This window comes from Mytilus trossulus, chromosome 3, assembly GCF_036588685.1.
Source record: "Mytilus trossulus isolate FHL-02 chromosome 3, PNRI_Mtr1.1.1.hap1, whole genome shotgun sequence".
Classification (NCBI taxonomy): Eukaryota; Metazoa; Mollusca; class Bivalvia; order Mytilida; family Mytilidae; genus Mytilus; species Mytilus trossulus.
This window is the reverse complement of record NC_086375.1, coordinates 93495335-93520781: the sequence shown is the minus strand read 5'-3', so window position 1 is coordinate 93520781 and position 25447 is coordinate 93495335. Positions and strand designations below refer to the sequence as shown.

The 25447-nt window shown below is 33.1% G+C and overlaps 2 protein-coding genes across 2 annotated transcripts in view; one reads left to right on the top strand and one right to left on the bottom strand.

Annotated features, from left to right (window-relative positions):
* Positions 1-6302, bottom strand: part of LOC134712885 (cAMP-dependent protein kinase catalytic subunit PRKX-like) — a 37924-nt gene extending 31622 nt beyond the window's left edge. Inside the window, exon 1 of the mRNA XM_063574873.1 lies at positions 5973-6302. Within this exon, the coding sequence (XP_063430943.1) occupies positions 5973-6069 (97 nt within the window). The 5' untranslated portion in view covers positions 6070-6302. The remainder of the gene's footprint in view (positions 1-5972) is intronic.
* A 7089-nt stretch (positions 6303-13391) lies between these two features.
* LOC134712883 (importin-5-like) overlaps positions 13392-25447 on the top strand; it is a 36908-nt gene continuing 24852 nt past the window's right edge. The window contains exons 1-11 of the mRNA XM_063574869.1: positions 13392-13529; positions 17652-17732; positions 18005-18197; positions 18729-18831; positions 19188-19389; positions 19868-19990; positions 20840-20960; positions 21590-21677; positions 22133-22239; positions 24806-24930; positions 25237-25326. Coding sequence (XP_063430939.1) covers positions 13449-13529; positions 17652-17732; positions 18005-18197; positions 18729-18831; positions 19188-19389; positions 19868-19990; positions 20840-20960; positions 21590-21677; positions 22133-22239; positions 24806-24930; positions 25237-25326 — 1314 coding nt within the window. The 5' untranslated portion in view covers positions 13392-13448. The remainder of the gene's footprint in view (positions 13530-17651; positions 17733-18004; positions 18198-18728; positions 18832-19187; positions 19390-19867; positions 19991-20839; positions 20961-21589; positions 21678-22132; positions 22240-24805; positions 24931-25236; positions 25327-25447) is intronic.

Sequence of the window (25447 nt, the reverse complement as noted above, 5' to 3'; positions counted from 1 at the left end):
ACATGCAGGGACAGTCTGGCTATGAATATTGTACTGTGTCTTGAACACATACAGGGACAGTCTGGCTATGAATATTGTACTGTGTCTTGACCACATGCAGGGACAGTCTGGCTATGAATATTGTACTGTCTTGACCACATGCAGGGACAGTCTGGCTATGAATATTGTACTGTGTCTTGACCACATGCAGGGACAGTCTGGCTATGAATATTGTACTGTGTCTTGACCACATGCAGGGACAGTCTGGCTATGAATATTGTACTGTGTCTTGAACACATACAGGGACAGTCTGGCTATGAATATTGTACTGTGTCTTGACCACATACAGGGACAGTCTGGCTATGAATATTGTACTGTGTCTTGACCACATACAGGGACAGTCTGGCTGTGAATATTGTACTGTGTCTTGACCACATACAGGGACAGTCTGGCTATGAATATTGTACTGTGTCTTGACCACATACAGGGACAGTCTGGCTATGAATATTGTACTGTGTCTTGACCACATGCCAATTACTCAACAGAATTAGAATAATATTTTATTGTAAATGAGTACCGTACCATAACCATGCTAAAATCTCCTGTACTTAAAAAGTCAAACTTTAAATTCTTTGTATGTATTTGTACTATTTCCTTCTCTTTACAAATCCTTTACAAGCCCCTCAGACAATTAGTTCAAAGCAACTAGTTCTAACATTAGTAAATACGTCCTTGTCAAATATCAATAAAACTCTTTCTATTTCATATTAAATGAATGATCAACTTTCAAGTTGAGTTTACTTTTCACCTTTTAATATGTTTTGAGATGAAATAAATCAGTCCCTATTGATGTAATTGATTTCCTTATACATGTATATTGAATGTGTTGTATTATCAGAAATATATATAGAAATATTACAATGAATACTTATGTGCATTGTACATATATCATGTATATAGTGAAAATTAAAAAAAAAAATGGTTAACCAAATTAACGAATCTGTTTTAAAGATAAATTATCTGGTTTTATATGTATTGCAATTGGTCATGCATATAACATGTATAATAGGGGTAATAATTTCATCATAATGAAATTGAGAATGGAAATTGGGAATGTGTCAAAGAGACAACAACCCAACCATAGAACAGACATAGAACAGACAACAGCAGAAGGTCACCAACAGGTCTACAATGCAGCGAGAAATTCCCACAGAGAAATTTACTAGTTGAGTTAATTGAAGTCTGTTGTAAATAAACTAATGCTACATGTACAAGGTAAACAGGTGCTTACTTTTATAAAACCATAAATGTTTGGGTTTTAAAACATGAAAGTACAATTATTATTTAATATTATGTATATACTTAACTTATATGATCATTGGTTTTGAAAAAGAAAGCATCTTAGTATGTCATTTTAGTTACATGTACATGTAAGTGAACTTTAGAAGGATACAATCACTGACAATGTCTCACTAAGAATAATTGTTTGCAAATACATGAACTTAATTTCAAAGTACATGCATGTACAAATCAACCTTGTACAAAATTATCTATATTGTAAACATGCTAAATGTAGTTGAGGTCAAGTCAGTCAACAAATTTCATACTTAATTTTACAGTAAGAAAAATTAAAATATATATATACAAATTACATAATTAGTATCAGCTCTAATGAACTGTTAAACTAACATAAAACAAAAATAACAATAAAACAATACAAGCACTGAATCATGACAATACTTGAAACACTTTAAATAGCAAACATTATTATAATATATTGACATAGCTATTAAAGAGATATAAAAGTAAAACTTAAAGTTGTTCCTTATATTATAGGCATATATAAAATTGTGTCTGTCTATACAAATAGCATTAATGTACATGTATATAAAATTGTGTCTGTCTATACAAGTAGCATTAATGTACATGTATATAAAATTGTGTCTGTCTATACAAGTAGCATTAATGTACATGTATATAAAATTGTGTCTGTCTATACAAGTAGCATTAATTTACATGTATATACTAATGCTACATTTTGTGGCATTTTCATGATTGTTTTTTTCTTATTACTAAAAAGGTTACCATAGTATCAATACAACAAATTTCACAGTCATTTGTTTTTTTGATTTTCTGTTTAAAATAAAAATCCTTCCAAATTTCCAACAACTCAGTCTACTTTCACAAATCTGCCCCCTAATAATACTTTATCCCCACTTCCTCATAATAACAAGCACCACCCATACTATAACCTTACCTCCTGAAAATAACAAGCACCACTGATACTCTACAACCTCATATCCTAATAATAACAAGCGCCACCAATACTATATCCTAACCTCCTAATAATAACAACCACCACCGATACTATATCCTAACCTCCTGATAATAACAAGCACCACCGATACTATATCCTAACCTCCTGATAATAACAAGCACCACCGATACTATATCCTAACCTCCTGATAATAACAAGCACCACCAATACTATATCCTAACCTCCTGATAATAACAAGCACCACCGATACTATATCCTAACCTCCTGATAATAACAAGCACCACCGATACTATATCCTAACCTCCTGATAATAACAAGCACCATAGACCTCCTGATAATAACAAGCTCCACCAATACTATATCCTAACCTCCTGATAATAACAAGCTCCACCAATACTATATCCTAACCTCCTGATAATAACAAGCACCACCGATACTATATCCCAACCTCATGATAATATTATAATCAGCACCACCAATACTATATCCTAACCTCCTGATAATAACAAGCTCCACCAATACTATATCCTAACCTCCTGGTAATAACAAGCTCCACCAATACTATATCCTAACCTCCTAATAATAACAAGCTCCACCAATACTATATCCTAACCTCCTGATAATAACAAGCTCCACCAATACTATATCCTAACCACCTGGTAATAACAAGCTCCACCAATACTATATCCTAACCTCCTAATAATAACAAGCTCCACCAATACTATATCCCAACCTCATGATAATAATCAGCACCACCAGTACTATATCCTAACCTCCTAATAATAACAAGCTCCACCGATACTATATCCTAACCTCCTGATAATAACAAGCACCACCAATACTATATCCCAACCTCATGATAATAATCAGCACCGTCAATACTATATCCTAACCTCCTAATGATAACAAGCTCCACCAATACTATATCCTAACCTCCTAATAATAACAAGCTCCACCAATACTATATCCCAACCTCATGATAATAATCAGCACCACCAGTACTATATCCTAACCTCCTGATAATAACAAGCACCACCTATACTATATCCTAACCTCCTGATAATAACAAGCTCCACCAATACTATATCCTAACCTCCTGATAATAACAAGCTCCACCAATACTATATCCTAACCTCCTGATAATAACAAGCTCCACCAATACTATATCCTAACCTCCTGATAATAACAAGCTCCACCAATACTATATCCTAACCTCCTGATAATAACAAGCTCCACCAATACTATATCCTAACCTCCTGATAATAACAAGCTCCACCAATACTATATCCTAACCTCCTGATAATAACAAGCTCCACCAATACTATATCCTAACCTCCTGATAATAACAAGAACCACCAATACTATATCCTAACCTCCTGATAATAACAAGCACCACCGATACTATATCCTAACCTCCTGATAATAACAAGCTCCACCAATACTATATCCTAACCTCCTGATAATAACAAGCAAGACTGATACTATATCCTGACCTCCTAATAATAACAAGCACCTCTGATACTATATCCTAACCTCCTGATAATAACAAGCACCACCAATACTATATCCTAACCTCCTGATAATAACAAGCTCCACCAATACTATATCCTAACCTCCTGATAATAACAAGCTCCACCAATACTATATCCTAACCTCCTGATAATAACAAGCTCCACCAATACTATATCCTAACCTCCTGATAATAACAAGCTCCACCAATACTATATCCTAACCTCCTGATAATAACAAGAACCACCAATACTATATCCTAACCTCCTGATAATAACAAGCACCACCGATACTATATCCTAACCTCCTGATAATAACAAGCTCCACCAATACTATATCCTAACCTCCTGATAATAACAAGCAAGACTGATACTATATCCTGACCTCCTAATAATAACAAGCACCTCTGATACTATATCCTAACCTCCTGATAATAACAAGCACCACCAATACTATATCCTAACCTCCTGATAATAACAAGCTCCACCAATACTATATCCTAACCTCCTGATAATAACAAGCTCCACCTATACTATATCCTAACCTCCTGATAATAACAAGCTCCACCAATACTATATCCTAACCTCCTGATAATAACAAGCTCCACCAATACTATATCCTAACCTCCTGATAATAACAAGCACCATAGACCTCCTGATAATAACAAGCTCCACCAATACTATATCCTAACCTCCTGATAATAACAAGCTCCACCAATACTATATCCTAACCTCCTGATAATAACAAGCACCACCTATACTATATCCTAACCTCCTGATAATAACAAGCTCCACCAATACTATATCCTAACCTCCTGATAATAACAAGCTCCACCAATACTATATCCTAACCTCCTGATAATAACAAGCTCCACCAATACTATATCCTAACCTCCTGATAATAACAAGCTCCACCAATACTATATCCTAACCTCCTGATAATAACAAGCACCATAGACCTCCTGATAATAACAAGCTCCACCAATACTATATCCTAACCTCCTGATAATAACAAGCACCACCGATACTATATCCTAACCTCCTAATAATAACAAGCTCCACCAATACTATATCCTAACCTCCTGATAATAACAAGCTCCACCAATACTATATCCTAACCTCCTGATAATAACAAGCACCACCAATACTATATCCTGACCACCTTATAATAACAAGCACCACCAATACTATATCCTGACCACCTAATAATAACAAGCACCACTGATACTATATCCTAACCTCCTGGTAATAACAAGCACCTGGCACCAATACTATATCCTGACCACCTTATAATAACAAGCACCACTGATACTATATCCTAACCTCTTAATGATAACAAGCACCAAAGATACTATATCCAACCTCCTAATAATAACAAGCACCACAGATACTATATCCTAACCTCCTGATAATAACAAGCAAGACTGATACTATATCCTGACCACCTAATAATAACTAGCACCACCGATACTACATTATTCATATATCCTTACCTCCTGATAATAACAAGCACCACCAAATCTATATTCGAACCTTTTTATATTAACAAGCACCACAGATACTATACATCTTTACCTCCTGATAATAACAAGCACCACCGATACTATATCCTAACCTCTTAATGATAACAAGCGCCAAAGATACTATATCCAACCTCCTAATAATAATAAGCACCAAAGATACTATATCCTAACCTCCTAATGATAACAAGCACCATAGATACTACATGTATATCCTTACCTAGGACTGTTAATAACAAGCAACACAGATACTATATCCTTACCTAGCAGTGGCGGATCCAGGAATTTTCATAAGTGGGGGCCCACTTACTGACCTAAGACAAAAAATGTAAGAGGGGGCCCGCTCCAGTGATTCCCTATATAAGCAACCAATTTTTTTCCCAAAAAGGGGGGACCCGGGGCCCCCCCCCCCCCCCCCGAAATCCGCCTCTGCCTAGGACTGATAATAACAAGAACCATAGATTGTATACCCTAACCTCCTAAAAATAACAAGACTACCAATACTATACCCTAGCCTCCTGAAAATAACAAGCATTTAATTTAATTTAATCTTAATTAAATATCAATGAAACGACCTGTACTATCATGACTATAGTATCATGATTAATAGTACATTATTCAGGTTCAAGCTAAACTATATCTACCGGCATTACCGGTGTAAAACAAGGAAACATAATTAAATCTTACCTAAGGTTGTCAACACATCGTAATCCTTGCATTTCTGCTCTTGTGGCTCTTTCGGTGCAGTAGAACGTTTCACTTTGGCAACTTTTGCAGACGCCATAATTTAAGAATTTGTCTCTTACTCTAAAAGTTGAAAGTAATTTCAGATCCTAACTATAATCCATTTTTAAACAATAAAGGTCTACTGTGTCAAAGATACAGTTAAATGAGGACAGTATTTCCAGTGATTTTCATCTGTATTTTCCATCTAAAATTAGTGTAATTAATCATAAACCACAAACACCACTCATATCACTATTACCTCTTCTGTTTCCAATTAAAACATTAGAGTTGTCTACCCCTTAATGCCGATCTTCGTTATAGTCCGTTTCATTTTTATAAGGGAGCAATCATTTATTTTTGGCATCGGCTATTTTGCCGATATCTCAATTCAAGCAGGCAAAATAGTTCATTTCTGTAGACATGGTTATTTTACCGGCAGAAAAACGACAAAAAAAAATAACATGTTATTTTACCGTTCTTTGTCAAAAGATAAATTTAATATTTACCTTTTGCAACGTTCTATGAAAATTTGCACTGACAACATAAACGAATCAAATCATGAATTACTGATATACTAGAATTTGAATAAGAAAACAGCTAACAGTAGTTGAGATATATAAATGCGTATTCAACTAAAATTTCAAATTCTCATGTATAGTATTTTTCATACATTCCGTGAAATAACTAGGAAATAGCATATGTCAATGAAAATATGCTAAATTTTGAATAATTTGTCAAAGTATTTCTCAATTTTTAATCGCTTTCATATTTTGTATAAGGTAGTATCTTTATATAGTATATATGCTGTCTGTTTGATTTTATATGCTTCCAGCATTACAATTTGATGTAGATGCTGTTGTTAAAATAATAATGCTAGTTTTGCATATATTTTTTTTAAATATTTTTTTTTTTATTTTTTTGGGGTGCTGGATTTCCTATATATATCAAAATGCTGGCATCCCGTTTTATTGAGATGATGACATCCCGTTTATTGGGATGCTGGCATCCCGTTATATTGAGATGCTGGCATCCCGTTATATTGGGATGCTAGCTTCCAGATATTTTGGGTTGCCAGCATCCAAATATAGTTGGGATGCCAGCATGCGGATATATTGGGATGCCAGCATCCGGATATTTTGGGATGTCTGCATCCGGATATATTGGGATGCCAGCATCCGGATATTTTGGGATGCCAGCATCCAGATATGTTGGGATGTCAGTTTTCGGATATGTTGGGATGCTAGAATCTATAAATAATTGGAAGCCAGAATCCAAACGTTGAAGTATAAAATATGAAATTAAAAGAATTACAACAGCATCTATCAAAGGTGGAGATGCAATTTTAATCTTTTTCTTCATTATTCGCAGACACTTTTTTGAAATATGCTATGTACAGAAATAAGAAGGACTTTTTATAGAAAACAATTTCACATCTATAATTGTTAATTAATATAATCGAGAGAGCATCCATAATCTTTAAGACCCAATAAAATCCATTATCTAGCATCTACTATTCATAGAAAGAAATGAATCAGTATGACTTTAGGTAAAGTGAGCATATGTTGATACTTAAACAAATGCAATTTAGTAGAAATATTCCGAATATTGAACATGGCCGTAACATTTTCTCTGTACATTGAAAAATTTAGTATCTAGAATACAATATAATTTTCCTTCTTAATTCAAAAATTGTCAAAAAATTCTCTTTAAGCATATGAGAATTACAAATTTTAGTTGTTGAAAATGTGTTGAAAATTAGATCGTCGACACCAAATTTTATGACATATGGAGAACTTGGTCGTACACCAATAGATACCGTAATAAAATGTAGAATGGTGTGTTTTTGGAACAAACTTCTCACCAATGAAAATAAACTGAGCAGTATACTTTATCAAATTATCTTCAACTTAAAAGATGATCACACTTTCAAATGGAAGGATTATATTAAATCGATCCTAGACGATGCCGGACTAAGCTATGTTTGGACTCAGCAATCACCATTAGATATAAATAAACTAAAAAGCGTACTGAAAGAAAAACTAAAAGATTCATTCATTCAACAGTGGCATAGTCAAATTGACAACTCATCCAGAGGAGAATTTTATGGACTTTTTAAAACAACCCTTGGACTAGAAAACTATCTTTTAAAATTAACACCATTCGAACGTAAATATATTTCAAAATTAAGATGCTGCAGTTTAAAAATTCCAGCAGAGTTGGGAAGATGGTTTAAAATTCCAAAAGAAGAGAGGACATGTAATTTGTGTTTAACTGCAATTGGCAATGAATACCATTATTTATTTGAATGTAATTCTTTATTAGTAAAAAATATCAGAAATCAGCATATTCCAGAGTACTATGTGAAATATCCGAGTGAAGCAAAAATGAAAGGACTACTGTCATTGACCAATATTAACGTACTTAAAAACGTATCTCTATTCATTTCAAAGTTAACTAAAATATTATGATACTAAAATATTATTATATAAAGTAAAGCAATTTTCTATATACATGTATTTCATTTCTAAGTTGTTTTATTTCTTTCTTTAATTGTATGTGATTGTATTTTGTAATTTACCTCTTGTTTCACATGTCAATGTGACTGAGTGTTTTTAAAATAAAGCATATTATTATTAAAAGTTGAGAACCCATTTAAAAAACGTTTAAACATTTATTAGTCATAAACTCAAAGTGGAAATTAAAATTTATGACAAGAAACAAAATAATATTAAGCATCCATTTGTTGCTACAGAGACACGAATACTAATATGTATGTATTTGGCTGCAATGAAATCATATTTAAACAAATACAAATAATTTTATTCACTAATCACAGTGCCCATTGCTTATATGCAAATTTTCGTTAAATAAAGAATCGTGGAAACGAAACTGTATCGCATGCCCTTAATGCAATTATGTTCTTTAAGAGAGTTACGCGAAAGTTTAATGTTTTAAGTTGTTAAATCGCTTTAAAATCTCTTAAAATCATTCTCACTTATCAAAAATGATTTATTGTATTCTTCAGCATTGTTAAGAGTATGAATGGTAAACAATGAGGTATATCAAAATGTATGACTGTTATTGATACTATAAATATTTTACAGCACATTTCAGTCAGTATGTAGCTAATGGTAATATCTTTGGTTAGCTTGCTTGTTAGCTGAACCGTGAAGTCATTGTTAGGTAAGGTAAACTTCCCTCCTTTAATAGTAGACTAGTCCAACAGATAAAAAAATCTTTCTCTGTGTAGGACTAAGCTACTTTAAAGGAAGGAAGTTTACCTTACCTAACAATGACTTCACGGTTCAGCTAACAAGCAAGCTAACCAAAGATATTACCATTAGCTACATACTGACTGAAATGTGCTGTAACAGTGCATCCTGTTTATACTGATTAGTTTGTGTCACGTACAGATAATCGTCTATATTTAAACAAGGACAATTTTTTTTCGATCTATCTTCGCTAGAACGTTACGAGTACAACGATACCTGAACACAATGTATTTTAGTCTAGTCGCCATCTGATTAATTATTGATATCGATACTGCGATACATACATAAATACCGTGAGATATTAATAGATCGCGAACTCGTGCAATTGGATTTTGGTAGGTCTGATTAATTTCATATTTTAGGTTTAAAATCACTATTTTTACTTGTATAAGAATGATATTTTGTGGATAGAATCATTCAATCATGTAAATGATTCACCATGGTTTTGCTTTCAATCAGTTGACATTATTTTCCTCTTAATAAATGATCACGCATAATCCATGTGTAGCCATCTATAGCTAAGGAGTTCTTTTCTTCTATTTTTCTTCTTTAGATACAGAAAAAAACACATCAGCTAGTTGATAAATAGCGCCATGCTCATGTCTGGTTTAACGCTGAGTATAGTGAATAATCAAAACTATTTTTTTTTCTAATTTCGTTAAATGGGATATCACATGAATGTGGATTTAAAAGGCTAAATTATTCATTGCAAGTGAATAATTCAGTATCGATGGTTATTAGCTAAATTTGACGATATTGAACCATACTGATCGATAAAAGCGAATTATTATTTCACAATTTCTCTTTCATAAATGATTGAACTAAAAAAGTTTTATATATCTCGTAGACAGTGCCCGTTTAAGCAATTGTAAAATCCATATCGTATAGTCGGCAATAAAAGGACCCAAAATAGTTTATTCTTGTTGTACTATTACACCAATTGTTAAAGTTTTAATGGGATAAACACTCACAAACAGACTTATCCGGACAGCATTCTGCGTGTGCCTATCATAGTATGTGACACTCTCTGAAGAAGTGATATGTGCATTTTATTAACATCATCATCCAGTTTTGTTGTTATCTGCTACGAAACAATCTCTCAATTCTGTACATAATGGGGATTTTTCTGATAGAGTGCTGTGCTGTTTCAATTCCTATATACATCATCATCCAGTTTTGTTGTTATCGGTTACTATCTCAATTCTGTACATAATGGGACACTTTCTGGTGGAGTGTTGTGCTGTTGTTATCGGTTACTATTTCAATTCTGTCGTGACATACTGGGACACTTTCTGGTGGTGTGCTGTGCTGTTTCAACTCCTATACATCATCATCCAGTTATATTATATATATATTTATACCACTATGTTTTCTTCTTCATACTTTTATCACTTAAATTCATGCATGCGACTGTGTGGATCAACTATTATTCTGACCCCTCGTATAATTGCTTATTGATTTTGAAAAAAATGTATATATGACATTTAATTGCATTGTACTTGTTTTATAATTGCAATATTTGTCACCTACACAATGAACATTTCCCAAAGTGGCTTAATCAGAGTTCAACATGAGGCTAATTGATCAATACAGACAGACATGGTACTCGTCTATATAATACAAAACTCACTAAAATGCATATATAAACTATAGACTGGTAAAAAAAAAAAAAACATTGGAAATTGAGAACTACCTGAATATTCTTGATAACAAAAATGTGTTTACCTTATGGAAAAATTGGACATTGAGAACTACCTGAATATTCTTGATAACAAAAATGTGTTTACCTTATGGAAACATTGGACATTGAGAACTACCTGCATATTCTTGATAACAAAATTGTGTTTACCTTATGGAAACATTGGACATTGAGAACTACCTGAATATTCTTGATAACAAAAATGTGTTTACCTTATGGAAATTCAGAGCAGGCTACCATGCGTTACGTATAGACAACGGGAGATGGAAATTCAAAGCAGGCTACCATGCGTTACGTATAGACAACGGGAGATTGAAATTGAGAGCAGGCTACCATGCGTTACGTATAGACAAGGGGAGATTGAAATTCAGAGCAGGCTACCATGCGTTACGTATAGACAAGGGGAGATTGAAATTCAGAGCAGGCTACCATGCGTTACGTATAGACAAGGGGAGATTGTCAGAGCAGGCTACCATGCGTTACGTATAGACAAGGGGAGATTGAAATTCAGAGCAGGCTACCATGCGTTATACGTATAGACAAGGGGAGATTGAAATTCAGAGCAGGCTACCATGCGTTACGTATAGACAAGGGGAGATGGAAATTGAGAGCAGGCTACCATGTGTTACGTATAGACAAGGGGAGATTATAAAACATTGCCAGACACGAAAGCACATGTTCGTTGCTTATATAGTTCTGGTGATATAGGCGAAGAATTTCATTCATTGTTTTGCTGTTCGCATTTGAAGAACAAACGAAAATTGTTTCTACAAACTAAATTTTCACAAAGTTTAAATATAGTGTCAATTTGATCACTGTTTAACGTTTAATATTAAAAAAAACCCAATCATTATATGTATAAATAAAAAAGTAAGCTCCCCCCCCTCATGTAAATGTAATCGCATAAGCATCGGTACTGTTTTTTTGTCCCCTTCTAATGAGTTTAACCTTAAATTTCATTATACATGTTACTAGATCCAAGGGTTTGTATAGTAAAATCCTTCTTACTATACAAATCCTTGCTAGATCTTACTAATAAAATTGAGACTGGAAATTGGGAATGTGCCAAAGAGACAACAACCCGACCATATAAAAAAAAACAACAGCAGAGGGTCACCAACAGGTCTTCAATGTAGCGAGAAATTCCCGCAACCGGAGGCGTCCTTCAGCTGGCCCATATATAGTTCAGTGATATTGAACACCATACTAAACCATCATAATTTTGTACTTCATTTTAGATTATTTAAGAAATAATTCATGGGGGCTTGAATATATCGTGATTTTACCACGGGTTGGCCCTTTATGACAAATATTTTACCCTGAGCGATAGCGAGGGGTAAAATATCGGCATAAAGGGACAACCCGTGGTAAAATCTAGATATATTCAAGCCCCCATGAATTATTTCGATTCTAATAGGACAAATACGGCAATTATTTTGGATCGAAGCGCTCTAGGTGATGGCATTATTTGCCGTTCCAATATATAAACGCACTATTAAATTGACGTAAAATAACGGAGCAAACTGAATAAATGATGATGCTTTAACTATTTATAATAACATATTTAGATAATTTTAGATTAATCTAATTATTATTGTACTTATATGTCTCATATGTATACAAAAACGGCTAATATAACTCATTTTAGCATCATTTGTTAACGTTTCCTTGTTGTGATGATTTTCCGTTTCACAAGCGTGTATTTTCCCGTAAATTGCTTATATTCTGACGTCATTGTTCTATGACGTCGAGTCGCTCATTCATTAAAAAACATATGACGTGGGGGTACAATGGGAACAGCCCATGAAATATATTCATATTTTACCACGGGTGTGTACTCAAAGCGTTTGAAGGACGTCATGTTAGAATGTACTGTATTTCTTTACCTTAACTATTGCATATCTGTATTTATTTATATTGTTTATTTCTCTGTAAACTTGTATTTAATTTTTTTCTTTTGAATAAAGTATCTATGATCATCTATCTATAAAAGTCGTTTCGGCAATATGAGACTTAAAACAAAAAATACTTTACAGTTGAAAGTTAAAATGTCAGTGATGATTAAAAGTCAACAATCAAACAATCAAACGAGGTTCTTCTTGAGATGTTTCATTAAAATCTAAAAACTCATGTTGTTAAGTTATTTTCAACAAAAATTACCGTTAACACCATTTGGCAAGATTTGCCAAGAATATTCAAACGTTATTCGTCATGAAGACCCCAAGCAGGAAATTGATGTGACATTTGGTGTTGTCAAAAAAAAAAAAAGGAACAAAGGGCTAATCTTTTTTTTGTCACCTTTAACAATTCATTTCGTTGGAATTGGCCAAAAATTGCAGATAGTTAGAATTAATATAATAAGGCCATTTGATAAAAGAATCATAAAATAACGGCTCCTTTTGCCAAGGGAGATAATTATGGCGGGATGCGAAGGTTAAAGGTGAAATTTACTGTCTGACACCAAACATGGCTGACGAACAAGCACGTTTCGAAGCCCTTTTGCAGGGTTTAATGAGTGATGATAACGATTCAAGAACACAGAATGAGGTAGATCAGATATTTTAAAGTGCTTTGTTACTGCCTTATTCTTGATGTCTTATTTATTATACCCCATTAATCGTTTAGATACGATATGCCCACATCCACACGTGGTACACAGATTTAACTTATGATTAACATTTGGCGCTAAATTATTTTAAAGTATAACTTATAAGATAAAATGATGCGAAGACAAGTCATAAACGTCATGGTTACCTTATCTCATCATTTGGTATATTTACGATAAGTGTTACACGAAGAAAATATTTTTTTATTTCCAATTATGGGCCCTAAACTAAAGAGTAAAGTGCATAAACATTGCAGCATCAATAATTTCCATAATACAAGTAAAATAATGAGAAGTAACGTATATTCAAATTATATATGAGGATAGGAATGTCATATGGGCTATATTGATCTCTATAAAAAATGCATAAATAATGCATCCTTCATCTTCTACCAGTAAGCGGCCACCGTCAACTGGTTGACTATCCTGCAACATTTTCATACCTGCCAACTTTCACGATTTAGGCGTGTACTACACGATTTTGACCCTTTGTCACGATTGCACGATCGTGTTCCTGAAAAACCCTTTAAAACACAATTTGGTGAAAATCTACACGAAAAATATTGTTGTTCCCTCTCATTCATTTCATTTAGAAAAGCTGTTCCAAATATAATGTCAGAATTTCCCATTTTCAAGTTAATAAATTTACATTTTTCTATTTTATTTTTACAAGAGTGGCCCCTTGACTAAGGGTAGTCCCTCATTTAAGGGATTCCTCATGGTGATGTGGGTGGGGTTGGGGGTCCAAGTGAAAAATAATGAATAGTACATTATACTTTAAATGATTGAATACTTATACATAAATAAAATTATGTTACACCAAGTGTTCATGTTATGTCATTAAATTAGTAAATAAACTACTATTTATTATATTCGTGGTAGTACTGCATCATTGTCTTTGTCAATCAGCCATGCTTTTATTCTTATTCTAAGTAAGAACCTCCTTGCAATTGAAAAATCATTTGCCATGTTCACGTTTTTACAATTCTGAGCAACAGAGGAAATACAACACAAGTTCAATATCTAGCGTGTTAAAACAATCTTGAGAGAAAACGTTTTTGATTGGCTGATTAATTTGATCATGAGAAACACACAATTTGATTGGCTGAACACGATTTTCCTCCATTGTACACAGTTCAAAATCGGGAACAACAATATTTTTCGGGTAGATTTTCACCAAATCGTGTTTTAGAGGGTTTTTCAGGAACACGATCGTGCAATCGTGACAAAGGGTCAAAATCGTGTAGTACACGCCTAAATCGTGAAAGTTGGCAGGTATGACAGCTTTTCTAAATGAAGAGTCCTATTATTTTGAATAATAAAGAAGATATAAAGCCAAGAACATAACAAAATTCTTGGACATGTGTTGACCATATAATACCAGAGAGATCATAAGATGTATAGTTCTTTGGGAAAAGTTTCTTCAAATAATATGAATGTGTGCTCAATTGTACTTAAAAAAAAGTGTTTTTTACTGTCCTAACATTTAGGGGGGATCCCTATGTGTTGTTCCCAACCTGATAAAGTTCCTTCCTTGTGTATAATTTTAAATTGGAATAGTCAACAACTATTAAGTATCCTTACACATGAAAATAATTCCTGGTCTTACAGCTACATGTTCATATTTTCTGCTGATATAATAACTAGAATCATGCAAATAAACTTAAGAAAAAGGGATGTAAGCTCATCTTACAAATCATGCAAATATGACACTTTTTTTAGACTACAAAACAGCACGCACAAAATAGTCGTCGCAAAGAATTTTAACCTTTGAAATTGTTGTCGCGCGCTAAAACCCCCATGGGCATTTTCAAAAGTTGGCAGGTATGCATTTATGGACTAGAGTCTTAGTTGTCATTCCCCTTTTATTGGCTTGAAATAGCTATATAGGTTGTATGAGTTTTCGTAAAGGTTAGAGTCTAGAGGACTTCAACTTAGTTATCATTTATGATTCTTTATTTAAATGTTTTGTAATGTTATGTGTTGAAACGATGTATTACAGATGTCACAGGGTAATATGGCCACTTGGTCTAATCATTAGGGCGTTGAATATTGTGACGAATAACGATGTAGCAAAACCATTTATTCACACTGAAAGTAGATAATTATAATAAACACTAGAACACACCCGTGACATCGCTGAATTAAAGTATATAACTATGCGCAAGCCTTACTTTAGTATTAGTATTGTCATCTGATAAAATCATGCCGATTATAAGATACACAGTTTTCTCTGCTTTCAAATCTTTCTGTTTGAACCCGTCGAACTGAAACTTATCAATTATTAGTCTATGATAAATACTAATTATTTGGAGAACAAAAGGTCCTGGAATGGAGTATTTTTTATTATCAACAACATTGTCCTATAAATAGTTATAAATTAAGGTGAATTATTTGATTCGCTGTTTTATGTCACTCATGCCCGCTAACAAATTGAAAACTGTACCTATAGGCCTTATTTTTAGTCCAGATTTTTAGTATTCGTATTGTTAGGCCTAAATTAAAATATTGTTTGTTTGCCCTTTTCCGACCCTATGTTTTGAAACAGGGTAGGTAGGTAGGTAAAATATTTTATTTTTTTCCCCAAAAAAATAACTTGGCTCGGTATATTATTTGTCATGGGTAGGCAGGTAGGTATAATATTTAATTTTATAGATACAAACTCTGCATAATGCCATTTGTGTCCGTTTTGTTTTTAAAAAATAAGTTTTCTGGGACTATTTATAGTTTTAAAAAAAAATATCACGTAGAATGTGAAGCTAATTCATATGCACAGTACTATTTTGTTTTCAAAGACTTAAAACTCTGACAATTGTCACGTATTTTACATCGCATTTATAAATGATCTGTATGGACAACTTGGCGATTTTACTGCCAGATATTCTCCACTTTACAGGGTTTTGTCACTTTTGATTCATGTCAGGTATAAATAATAGTTTTGAGCGGGAAATACAAATATAAGATTTTTGGTAGGAACGAACAAATAAAATAAAATAAAATCTTGCTGGTAAATACAAATAAAAGATTTTCAGGCGCAACAAATTCATAGGGTCGGTCGGTAAAGGGCAAACAATCAATATTTTAATTTAAGCCTTACCTTAGAAAATCTTACTGATTAAAATACTGCAATAGGTAACAATTTGACAATTTAGTAGTGTCAACCCTGTGATTATGACCCGTGTATATAGCATATTAATCCTGCATACACTGTTTGGTTGTGCCCCTGTCAGATGCGGAACGTACAGATAAGGTAATAAGTAACAGGTGATTATACTATTGGTATCGGTATCGGACTCGACCCGGAACTTCTTAATTATTGGCAATTTTAATTACGTGGAAAACAAAAGGGCCTGGAGTGGTGTAATTTTTAATCTACACCTTTGTACTATATAAGTTGTATATAAAGTTGAATTCTTTGATTCGTCGTTTTCACGTGATGACGGCTGACAAATTGGACCTCGTAATTTTAGTATTATAGATTTATTTCAAATGTTAACTTGAAGTTTCCTTATAAATTGAACTATTAATTGGATATAAGTACATGCATGATAAGGCCTAAAAGAAAATGTGCTTACCTGAAAATAGGGAATAAAGTAAGATGTCCCTATGTAGCGTGTGTGCTAAAGTGTGTGAAACTCGCATTAGTGCTAGAAAAAGTGGCGGGGTTGTAAGCATAATATGCAGAGTAGTATAGAATAAAGTCTGTCTGTCAATGAATGAATGAATGTAAGAATGTATGAATGAACGTAGTAAATAGATAGTACACACAACATATAGTGTAGTACTAGTATATAAATGTACTGTAATAAATGGCTATGGTGACACAGATTTGAAAGGAACATGGGTAGAACCTAAGATGATGACCTAAGTGTAATAATAATAATAATAAGCGGTCTGATATAACAGGTCCATTAGGATAGTTAATTTCATTTGTAGAAACTTCTATACAAGTTGCTAGAAGAAAAAAATCTGAACAACACAAATAGCACCTCATTGACTAACAGTGTAGATTGATTATTATTCGAGACATTGTATAAATTTAAATTTGTTTTATTGTTTTGCAGGGATTATATGACAAGATACCGGGCCCTACAAAATTACCAATGTTAGTCCAGTCTATGTCCAATAGTAACATATCTATAGAGGTTAGTACATAAGACAAGATACTAAACCCTATTAATGTTACCAATGTTAGTCCAGTCTGTAGTAACATATCTAGTTGTTGTTCCAAATTACCAATGTTAGTTCAGGAGACACATTGACATGTTAACACAAGGTCTCCTTAATATATGAGACACATTTACAAGTTTTCCTCAACAGACAGACTGACGTGCATAATTAACAAGCATGCGAGATAAATAAAACCTGGTTTGACTTTGCCCTTTTTGTGTATATATAATTATCAATTCTTTTACAGATAAGAACACTGTCATCTGTTTTATTAAGAAGATTATTTACAAATGAATTTGAAGAAGTATGGCCAAAATTGTCACCAGAGCTCCAGGCAGCTGTGAAAGAAAAATTAATGTCTGCTATAACAGAAGAGTTAACTCCCCCTGTCAGACGAAAGGTGTGTGATGCAACAGCCGAGTTGGCTAGAAATATGATTGGTAAGTTTCTACTGGAAAGGTTTTCTTGAAGCTGTCAAGGTCAAGCTGTAACAAAGAAACACAGAGACGGCTTTGATTTTGATACGTCAAATCCTACTTGGCTCTAAAATTTGTGATCAGGTTGGCTCAATAGAAATCGGCTATTGTGGTCAAGAATTGCAGGAACCATTTCCTTTAGATATTATTTAATGATGCATTTATTAACTGATGTCCTCTTTCAATCATGGTCTAATTTTAGTGCAACTGGTCTGAATAATAAGTAAGGGACAGCTTTTGTTAAGTGATTATTATGTTTAAGAGTAAAAAAAATATGTAAAAATGTCTAAATTATGTCTGTCACTACAACTAAAAAAAGAAGGTATTTTGATTATTAAATCTCATTCTTTAAAAAAAAATATAATCTGATTGACCAGCTGCTATTCAAACATTGTCCTATCATCAGTCAGGCTTCACCCGTTGCATGAGAGGAAGGGGAGCAATACAGATTGGTTTTGAGTCATTAGTTATTTAATCATTTTATCTCTCTTACAGATGAAGAAGAAAACATGAACTGGCCAGAAGTCCTGAAGTTTATGTTTGAAAGTGCAAGTTCTCCAGATTCAGGTTTACGGGAAAGTGCTCTTCATATTTTCAAGTAAGTTAAAAACAACATAAAAATCTGTCTTAAATACGCCCCTATTTTGGCCTTGAAACTTGAGAAAAGTTTTCTTCTTGTGCTTCTTGTATGAAGTTTTTTGTAATATCGCAAAAGTAATAACGTGTATAAAATCATTTATAATCCATTTTACAATATGATCTACTGATATAACAAATGTTGAAAAAAAAGCCGGTCACTATTTTCAAACAAGCATGTTGCAATTCATTTTCATACATTTACCTTTCTTGTTAAATGTTTAAATGACAAATTGTAATGTAGCAAGCTTTTAGTTATGTAGAGAACATTTATATAGAAGATGTTTATTTCCATTAAATGTAATATATATATCACAGAAATGTTCCTGGAATATTCGGTAAACAGCAGAGCCACTATATGGATGTTATTAAACAGATGTTAACTCGATGTTTAGCCGACAGGGATAACCCACAAGTTTGGTTTGAAGCCATCAAAGCCTCAACAGCCTTCCTTGTAGCTAACGATAAAAATAATCATCTATTACATCACTTTAAAGATCTACTGCCTCCAATGATACAGGTCAGTTGATAACCATGGACTTCCTTGTAGCTAATGATATAAATAATCACTTATTTCATCACTTTAAAAGTAGGGATTGCAAGGAGTACTCGAGTACTTGCCTGGAAGGCTGAGTACAATTTGAGTACTGAAATATTTGCTACCCTTTTATAAAAATCTGAAAATATTTCTCCTCACATTTTAGCTCCAATAATTCCATTAGACATACCCCCTTCGATATTCTAATTGATATCTATTCACGAAATTAATAAGTTAATCCTGAGACTGCTATGTGTTGTGGTAGAAAATAATTTTTGTGATGTGCAGGACTTGTTGTAACAAAACCTAGAAACAGACTTTCATCTGAAGTTGTGGATCAGATATTTCTGAACAAGAACAAAATCAAAGTGCCCTGCAATGAACCCCTTCACAACTGATTTGAGACAATTGTGGTGTTTGTACAAGAATCATCATTTCCATGAATTTATGATAATTTCAGGGTATGAATGAAAGTTTGGCAGCTGATGATGACAGTTTGATGAAATGTTTGATAGAATTGGCAGAGAATGTTCCAAAATTCCTCAGACCTCAAATGGATAATATAATACCATTTTGTCTGAAGGTAATTAAATATATCTTAATAGTGACCTTTAATTTTCATGAATCACTAAAATACAAACAATGACCTACACTGTTGTTTTGAAGACTGCAAATCAACATAAAGATGCAGCACTATCAATATGATATATGCTAATTACATGAATAAGACAGCAACATGTGACACAAATCCAAAACTGAAAACCTCTGTACTCTATAGCCCACATGGTAAAGAACAAAAACAAGGTAGAATAGAACAAGTAAGAAGTATTATTTATAGATGTATTAGAAACTCTCTACAATCGACACCAAATGAAAAAAACCATTAAAATACGATGTACAAAAGTTCTTAACCAGCTGATATAAAATCATTTCTAGATGTTATTGTTACTTTAAGACATTTAGTCCTGCATGTTGCTGTATCTGAATAATAGGAGATGCATGTACTAGACTGAAAGCAGTAAAAAATCCAACTAGCATGTTCAAATTAATATCTATATAGAAATAAACAGATTTTGGTAGGATTCATTGTCAAGAGACTAAATGACGAAGATGTAAGCAACTGTGCAACTTTAAAAAATGAGTAAAACTCTAAACCAACAGCAAGCTATAAAGGCATCAAACTGCAAATGTAACTTACTTCAAACAAAAACACTAATGGCCTAATTTATGTTCAAAGCAATTAACTAAAAACAAATATGAAATACTGTGTGCAAAAAGCTATAACCACTGTCACTAAGCAACAGTCTCGAGATAGAATATGGCTGGGTTAAACATGATAGTTGGTGCATAGCCATACCACTAACCTGGGACTGTTTCATTGAGTTGTATCAAGAAATTATTATTTTTAACAAGTATATTGATATTTCACCAGGTTATTTCTGATGCCAATTTGTCTGACAGTATGAGACAGTTAGGAATGGAGGCTATTGTAACTTTATCTGAAACAGCTCCTGCCATGGTTAGAAAGTTTGGGAAGTACATGCCTCTTCTAGGTAAATGATGGTCCTCGATCAGGACATTAGAAAAAAAGAAATGAATTTCTAGATTGTGATTATTCTTTAATTCATCCTTACAAACAAACAAAAAAGCACTTTAATTTTTCTTTAAATATAAAAAATCAGAAAATCACATGAAACCGAATCTGGCAGTTGTAAATATATATATATGTCTAGATTCAACAAGTATGACACTGACAGGTATAAAGTAAAGCCAAATAATTTGGCCCACAACACTTGACAAACATTGAGTTTTTGTGAAGAATTTTTTCAAGTGTTGTTGCTTACTTTATTGTCTGTATACCTTTATGTATGCAGTAAAGGACTTTATTTACATTTGAGAACTTTAAAGCTTTACACTGATGGAAATAAGGATGTCTGGAAAGTACATTTTTCTCCTGCCAGTGGAGTTCTTGAGGTAAAGGGGACATATAAAAAGTACATATACCAGTCATCTTAGAATATTTTTTGAGAAACAATTTAAAAAGTTATTTTGTAGAGTATAACCTCTGTTTTATCATCTATTTGAGAGTCTTGTTCTATTCACTCAAGTATTGTGTAAAATATAAGCAATTTAGAATAAACTATTGATGAACCCCAAAACTTACCACAGTATTTTATTACAGTACCACAAGTTCTAGCACTGATGGTAGATCTAGAGGAAGAAGAAGACTGGTCCATTCAAGATGAACCAGAAGAAGAAGATACTGAAAGGTAAGAGGGTAATATATTTGTAACTATAGAGTTGTATTTCAGAATGGTCGGACTCAAATGTTTAGAGGGCAATGAATATGCAATATATATGTAAATATAGAGTTTCTAATGGAAGATGTCATGGCTAAGGTAACAGTTTATGAAACTGCTGTAGGTGAATTCATTAGCAGTACATTTTTGAAGACTTGAATAACAGGAATGATTTTTTTTAAAGATTAATAAACTTGTTTCATTGTAAAATATAGCCACTTATTTAAAAAATATGAACTTTTTTGTTCAGTTTGAAATATTGTGTGACTATGGGGAAGTGGATTGCATACTGAGTTGGTCAAGATGTTGTTAAAATGGTATTTGTTCTTATTTTTAAGGTTTAAGTTTGAATAGATAAATTTGTACTACTACTTTGTGGTAATTGTTGGTCTCCATCCTCTTAGTAAAATGTTTTTTGTTTGTAGCAATAGTATAGCAGCTGAAAGTGCCCTAGATAGACTGGCTTGTGCCTTAGGTGGGAAAACTATGCTTCCACATATCCTAGCAAACATACCACAGATGTTACAAAATGGTAAGTTCACAATAGGATAACTAGGCTGCCACATATCCTAGCAAACATACCACAGATTTTACAGAATGGTAAGTTCACAATAGGAAAACTAGGCAACCACATATTTTGGAAAACACACCACATATGTAACAGAATAGTTATTACCACATATCCTGGCAAACATACCACATATGTTTATTAACTTTATTTTGACATGTGACTAGAAACACATTGTTTTTGGAAAATGACGCAGTCATTGTTCCATAACTGCCGACCTGAACTTCATTACATTGCTCTGCCTACCGCGCTTGGTTTCGTATTTCCTATTTTCCAAACAAACTGGAATCTGCTTGTGTTATCATTATGCATCATTGTGTAGTATTAAACCAGCCAGGACCCAGTTTGCACTGGTTTTTGCTTGTATTCCACTACACTCGAACAAAGTGTTGTAGTTTGACGGGAACCAGTTTTAGAATTTGTAAACTACAAAACGTAATCGGTTATTGTTCATTCTGTTTTGGTGTTTCATACCAACTTATATGGTTTGAATAAGCTTAAGACCATTCAAACATTAATGTGATAGGTATATTAAAGATTGTTTTACAAAAGGATTGAACTGTTTTACTTTCAAAGTCGTACTATAGGGATATCTGTCATATACGGATTTCCACTCTCACCGGTTAATTTCTTCTTTTACACGTGCTTTGGAAACTTCCTGTTTAATCGCAAGTTTTAAAATTGTTTTTGAGTGAATTAAACTTATTTTAACAATCATGAAGCGTTCCAGAATCATTTTAAAGCAGTTTCTTCTTCTCTTTGATGATGGAAAATAGGTTTTCTCAAGAAAATACCGCAAACGATCGCAGAGGAATTGAAACGTACAAGTCAAGTCGGCACCTGGTTAAATTGGCATCTAGTCAAATCGGCACCTATTCGACGTCAATTCGGCATCCAATAATATTTGATATAATATTTTCTATTCAATTAATTAATTACTGTTACCAAGTACATAGTGAATATGTTGTTGTGTATTTTGGTAAACCACGAAACGAAAGTGAATATGTAGTGTATAAAGGTAAACAACGAAGCCCTTACCAAAGCTGTTGTTTTAACAATTAAACAATTTGTGTAATTGTAAAAACAAGTCAATTATTAAAATAAAATGGAAAACTATGAGTCCCTTTCAATAAATCAAACTTTCATGCCAAATAATTAGCAAATTTAAGGTGTTTGTTTTTCAGTAAAGTTTAAACAGCATTAAACCAACAATCCTGTAAAATGCTCAACTGGTTAAAATAATGCAGAAAAATACACAATATCTCATGTTTTAGTCCAAATAATTATAATGTCTGGCAAGGCTATTTTATTATTTTTCTGGGACGCCTTCCTACGACGTTCAGGTGCCAATTTAACTAGGTGCCAGTTTGACTAGAATTCTTTGACAAATGTTTGAAACTATCTGAGTTTCATTAGACCTTTGATAGCAGTAACAAAAAGATTATTTACTTAATATTTTGTGGGAGAAGGGGGTTCAGACTGTGTGGCATCAGGTCTGTTTGTGCCCAATACATTTTCGCACCCTACACGTTGGCACATTCACACTCTACTCATTCACGCCCAATTTTAATTCAAATTCAAGTTGAATAATTGGAAAATTATGGTTGTTGTTTTAAATTGCTTTGGTGTAAATACTGACTGTATTTATAGCTTGGTATGAGTAAAACATTGAAGATTTTAAAGGAAAAAACACAAAAGATGATTGCTTTTAACAGCTTGGTCCCATTGATCTGAAACAACGAAACAATAAAACATAGAAACCAAAATATAGCAATCCACTAATATAACCAAAACATGATAAAATTTATTCAACACGCAGAAACAAACATAGTCAGAATCTCACTTCATTTTGAAACAAGTCAATGAAACAAGTTATAGCAATACACTAACCAAAACATGATTAAGAGTTATTCAACACAAAATAAAACGTTGACAAAATACCACTTTATTTAGAAAGGATTATTATTATTTTTAGCAATACCTTATCCAAAACATAATTAAGATTTATTCAACACCAAAAAAAAAATTGCTGTCTCATTTTATTTTGAGACAATGACAACAATTATACTTATAAGAAAACACTTGCTTACATAGTTATTAAACACAAAACCAATTAAGATTGGATGCGAACATGTAGGGTGTGAAAGTGAAAGGGGTGAAAATGAGTGGGCGCAAACGTGAATGGAAGCGAACGGACTCAGATTCAGACTATGTACCAGTGAGAAATATACAAGCCTTTCTACGGTATTTATTTGTACAATTCAGCTAGTCTTGACCTATTCATTTGTCTTAAAAAACTAGCCAGTTGTCACCTTCACTTCACACACACACACATATACGAATATCAATTATATGCTTACGATACATGTTGCATTGTTAAACTAATTACGGTATGTGAAAATCAAGACTTGCATAAAAACTATCCCAATATTAGAGACAGTGGCGTCATTTTTCTTCAGAGCTTTCAGCTCTTTGATTTGTTAATTTTGACATGTGATTTGAGACTGATAGATTTACTTTACTTTAACAGGTGACTGGAGATATAGACATGCTGCGTTGATGGCTATTTCTGCCTGTGCTGAAGGTTGTCATCAGCAGATGGAAGGAATGCTTAATAATATACTGGATGCAATTTTACCATTCCTTAAAGACCCAGTAAGTTATATGTGTCTTATACATTTCTTAAGCATTTGTACATGTCAAAAAAAATGATTCGGTTTTTAAAAGCAATTGTTTTTTTTTATCTCTGTAAAAAAGGTAATAACTGAAATTTTGAACAAGAGTAATTTTTTAACTATTAAAAGACAACATCCAGGATTACTGCATGAAAATGCTTGATTCTGGTCTGCACTTATGGTGGAGTCTTAGGACAATTAAATATAGGAAAAAGTGGAGAAGTACACTAAAGCTACAATGATATTTAGTTCTGGCAAATTGAAAAAGTTACTTTTTTTCTTGCAGCACCCACGAGTGAGATATGCTGGATGTAATGCTATTGGTCAGCTGTGTAGAGATTTTGGTCCTTTATTTCAAAAGAAATATCATAACAGGGTAAGATATTCATTCAAAACTCTACAATTATATTTGTTTCAACCTTGTAGGGAGACACTTACAAATTATTTCTAATAGATATAAGATGTTGTATTGGTGCTAATGAGACAACTCTCCATCC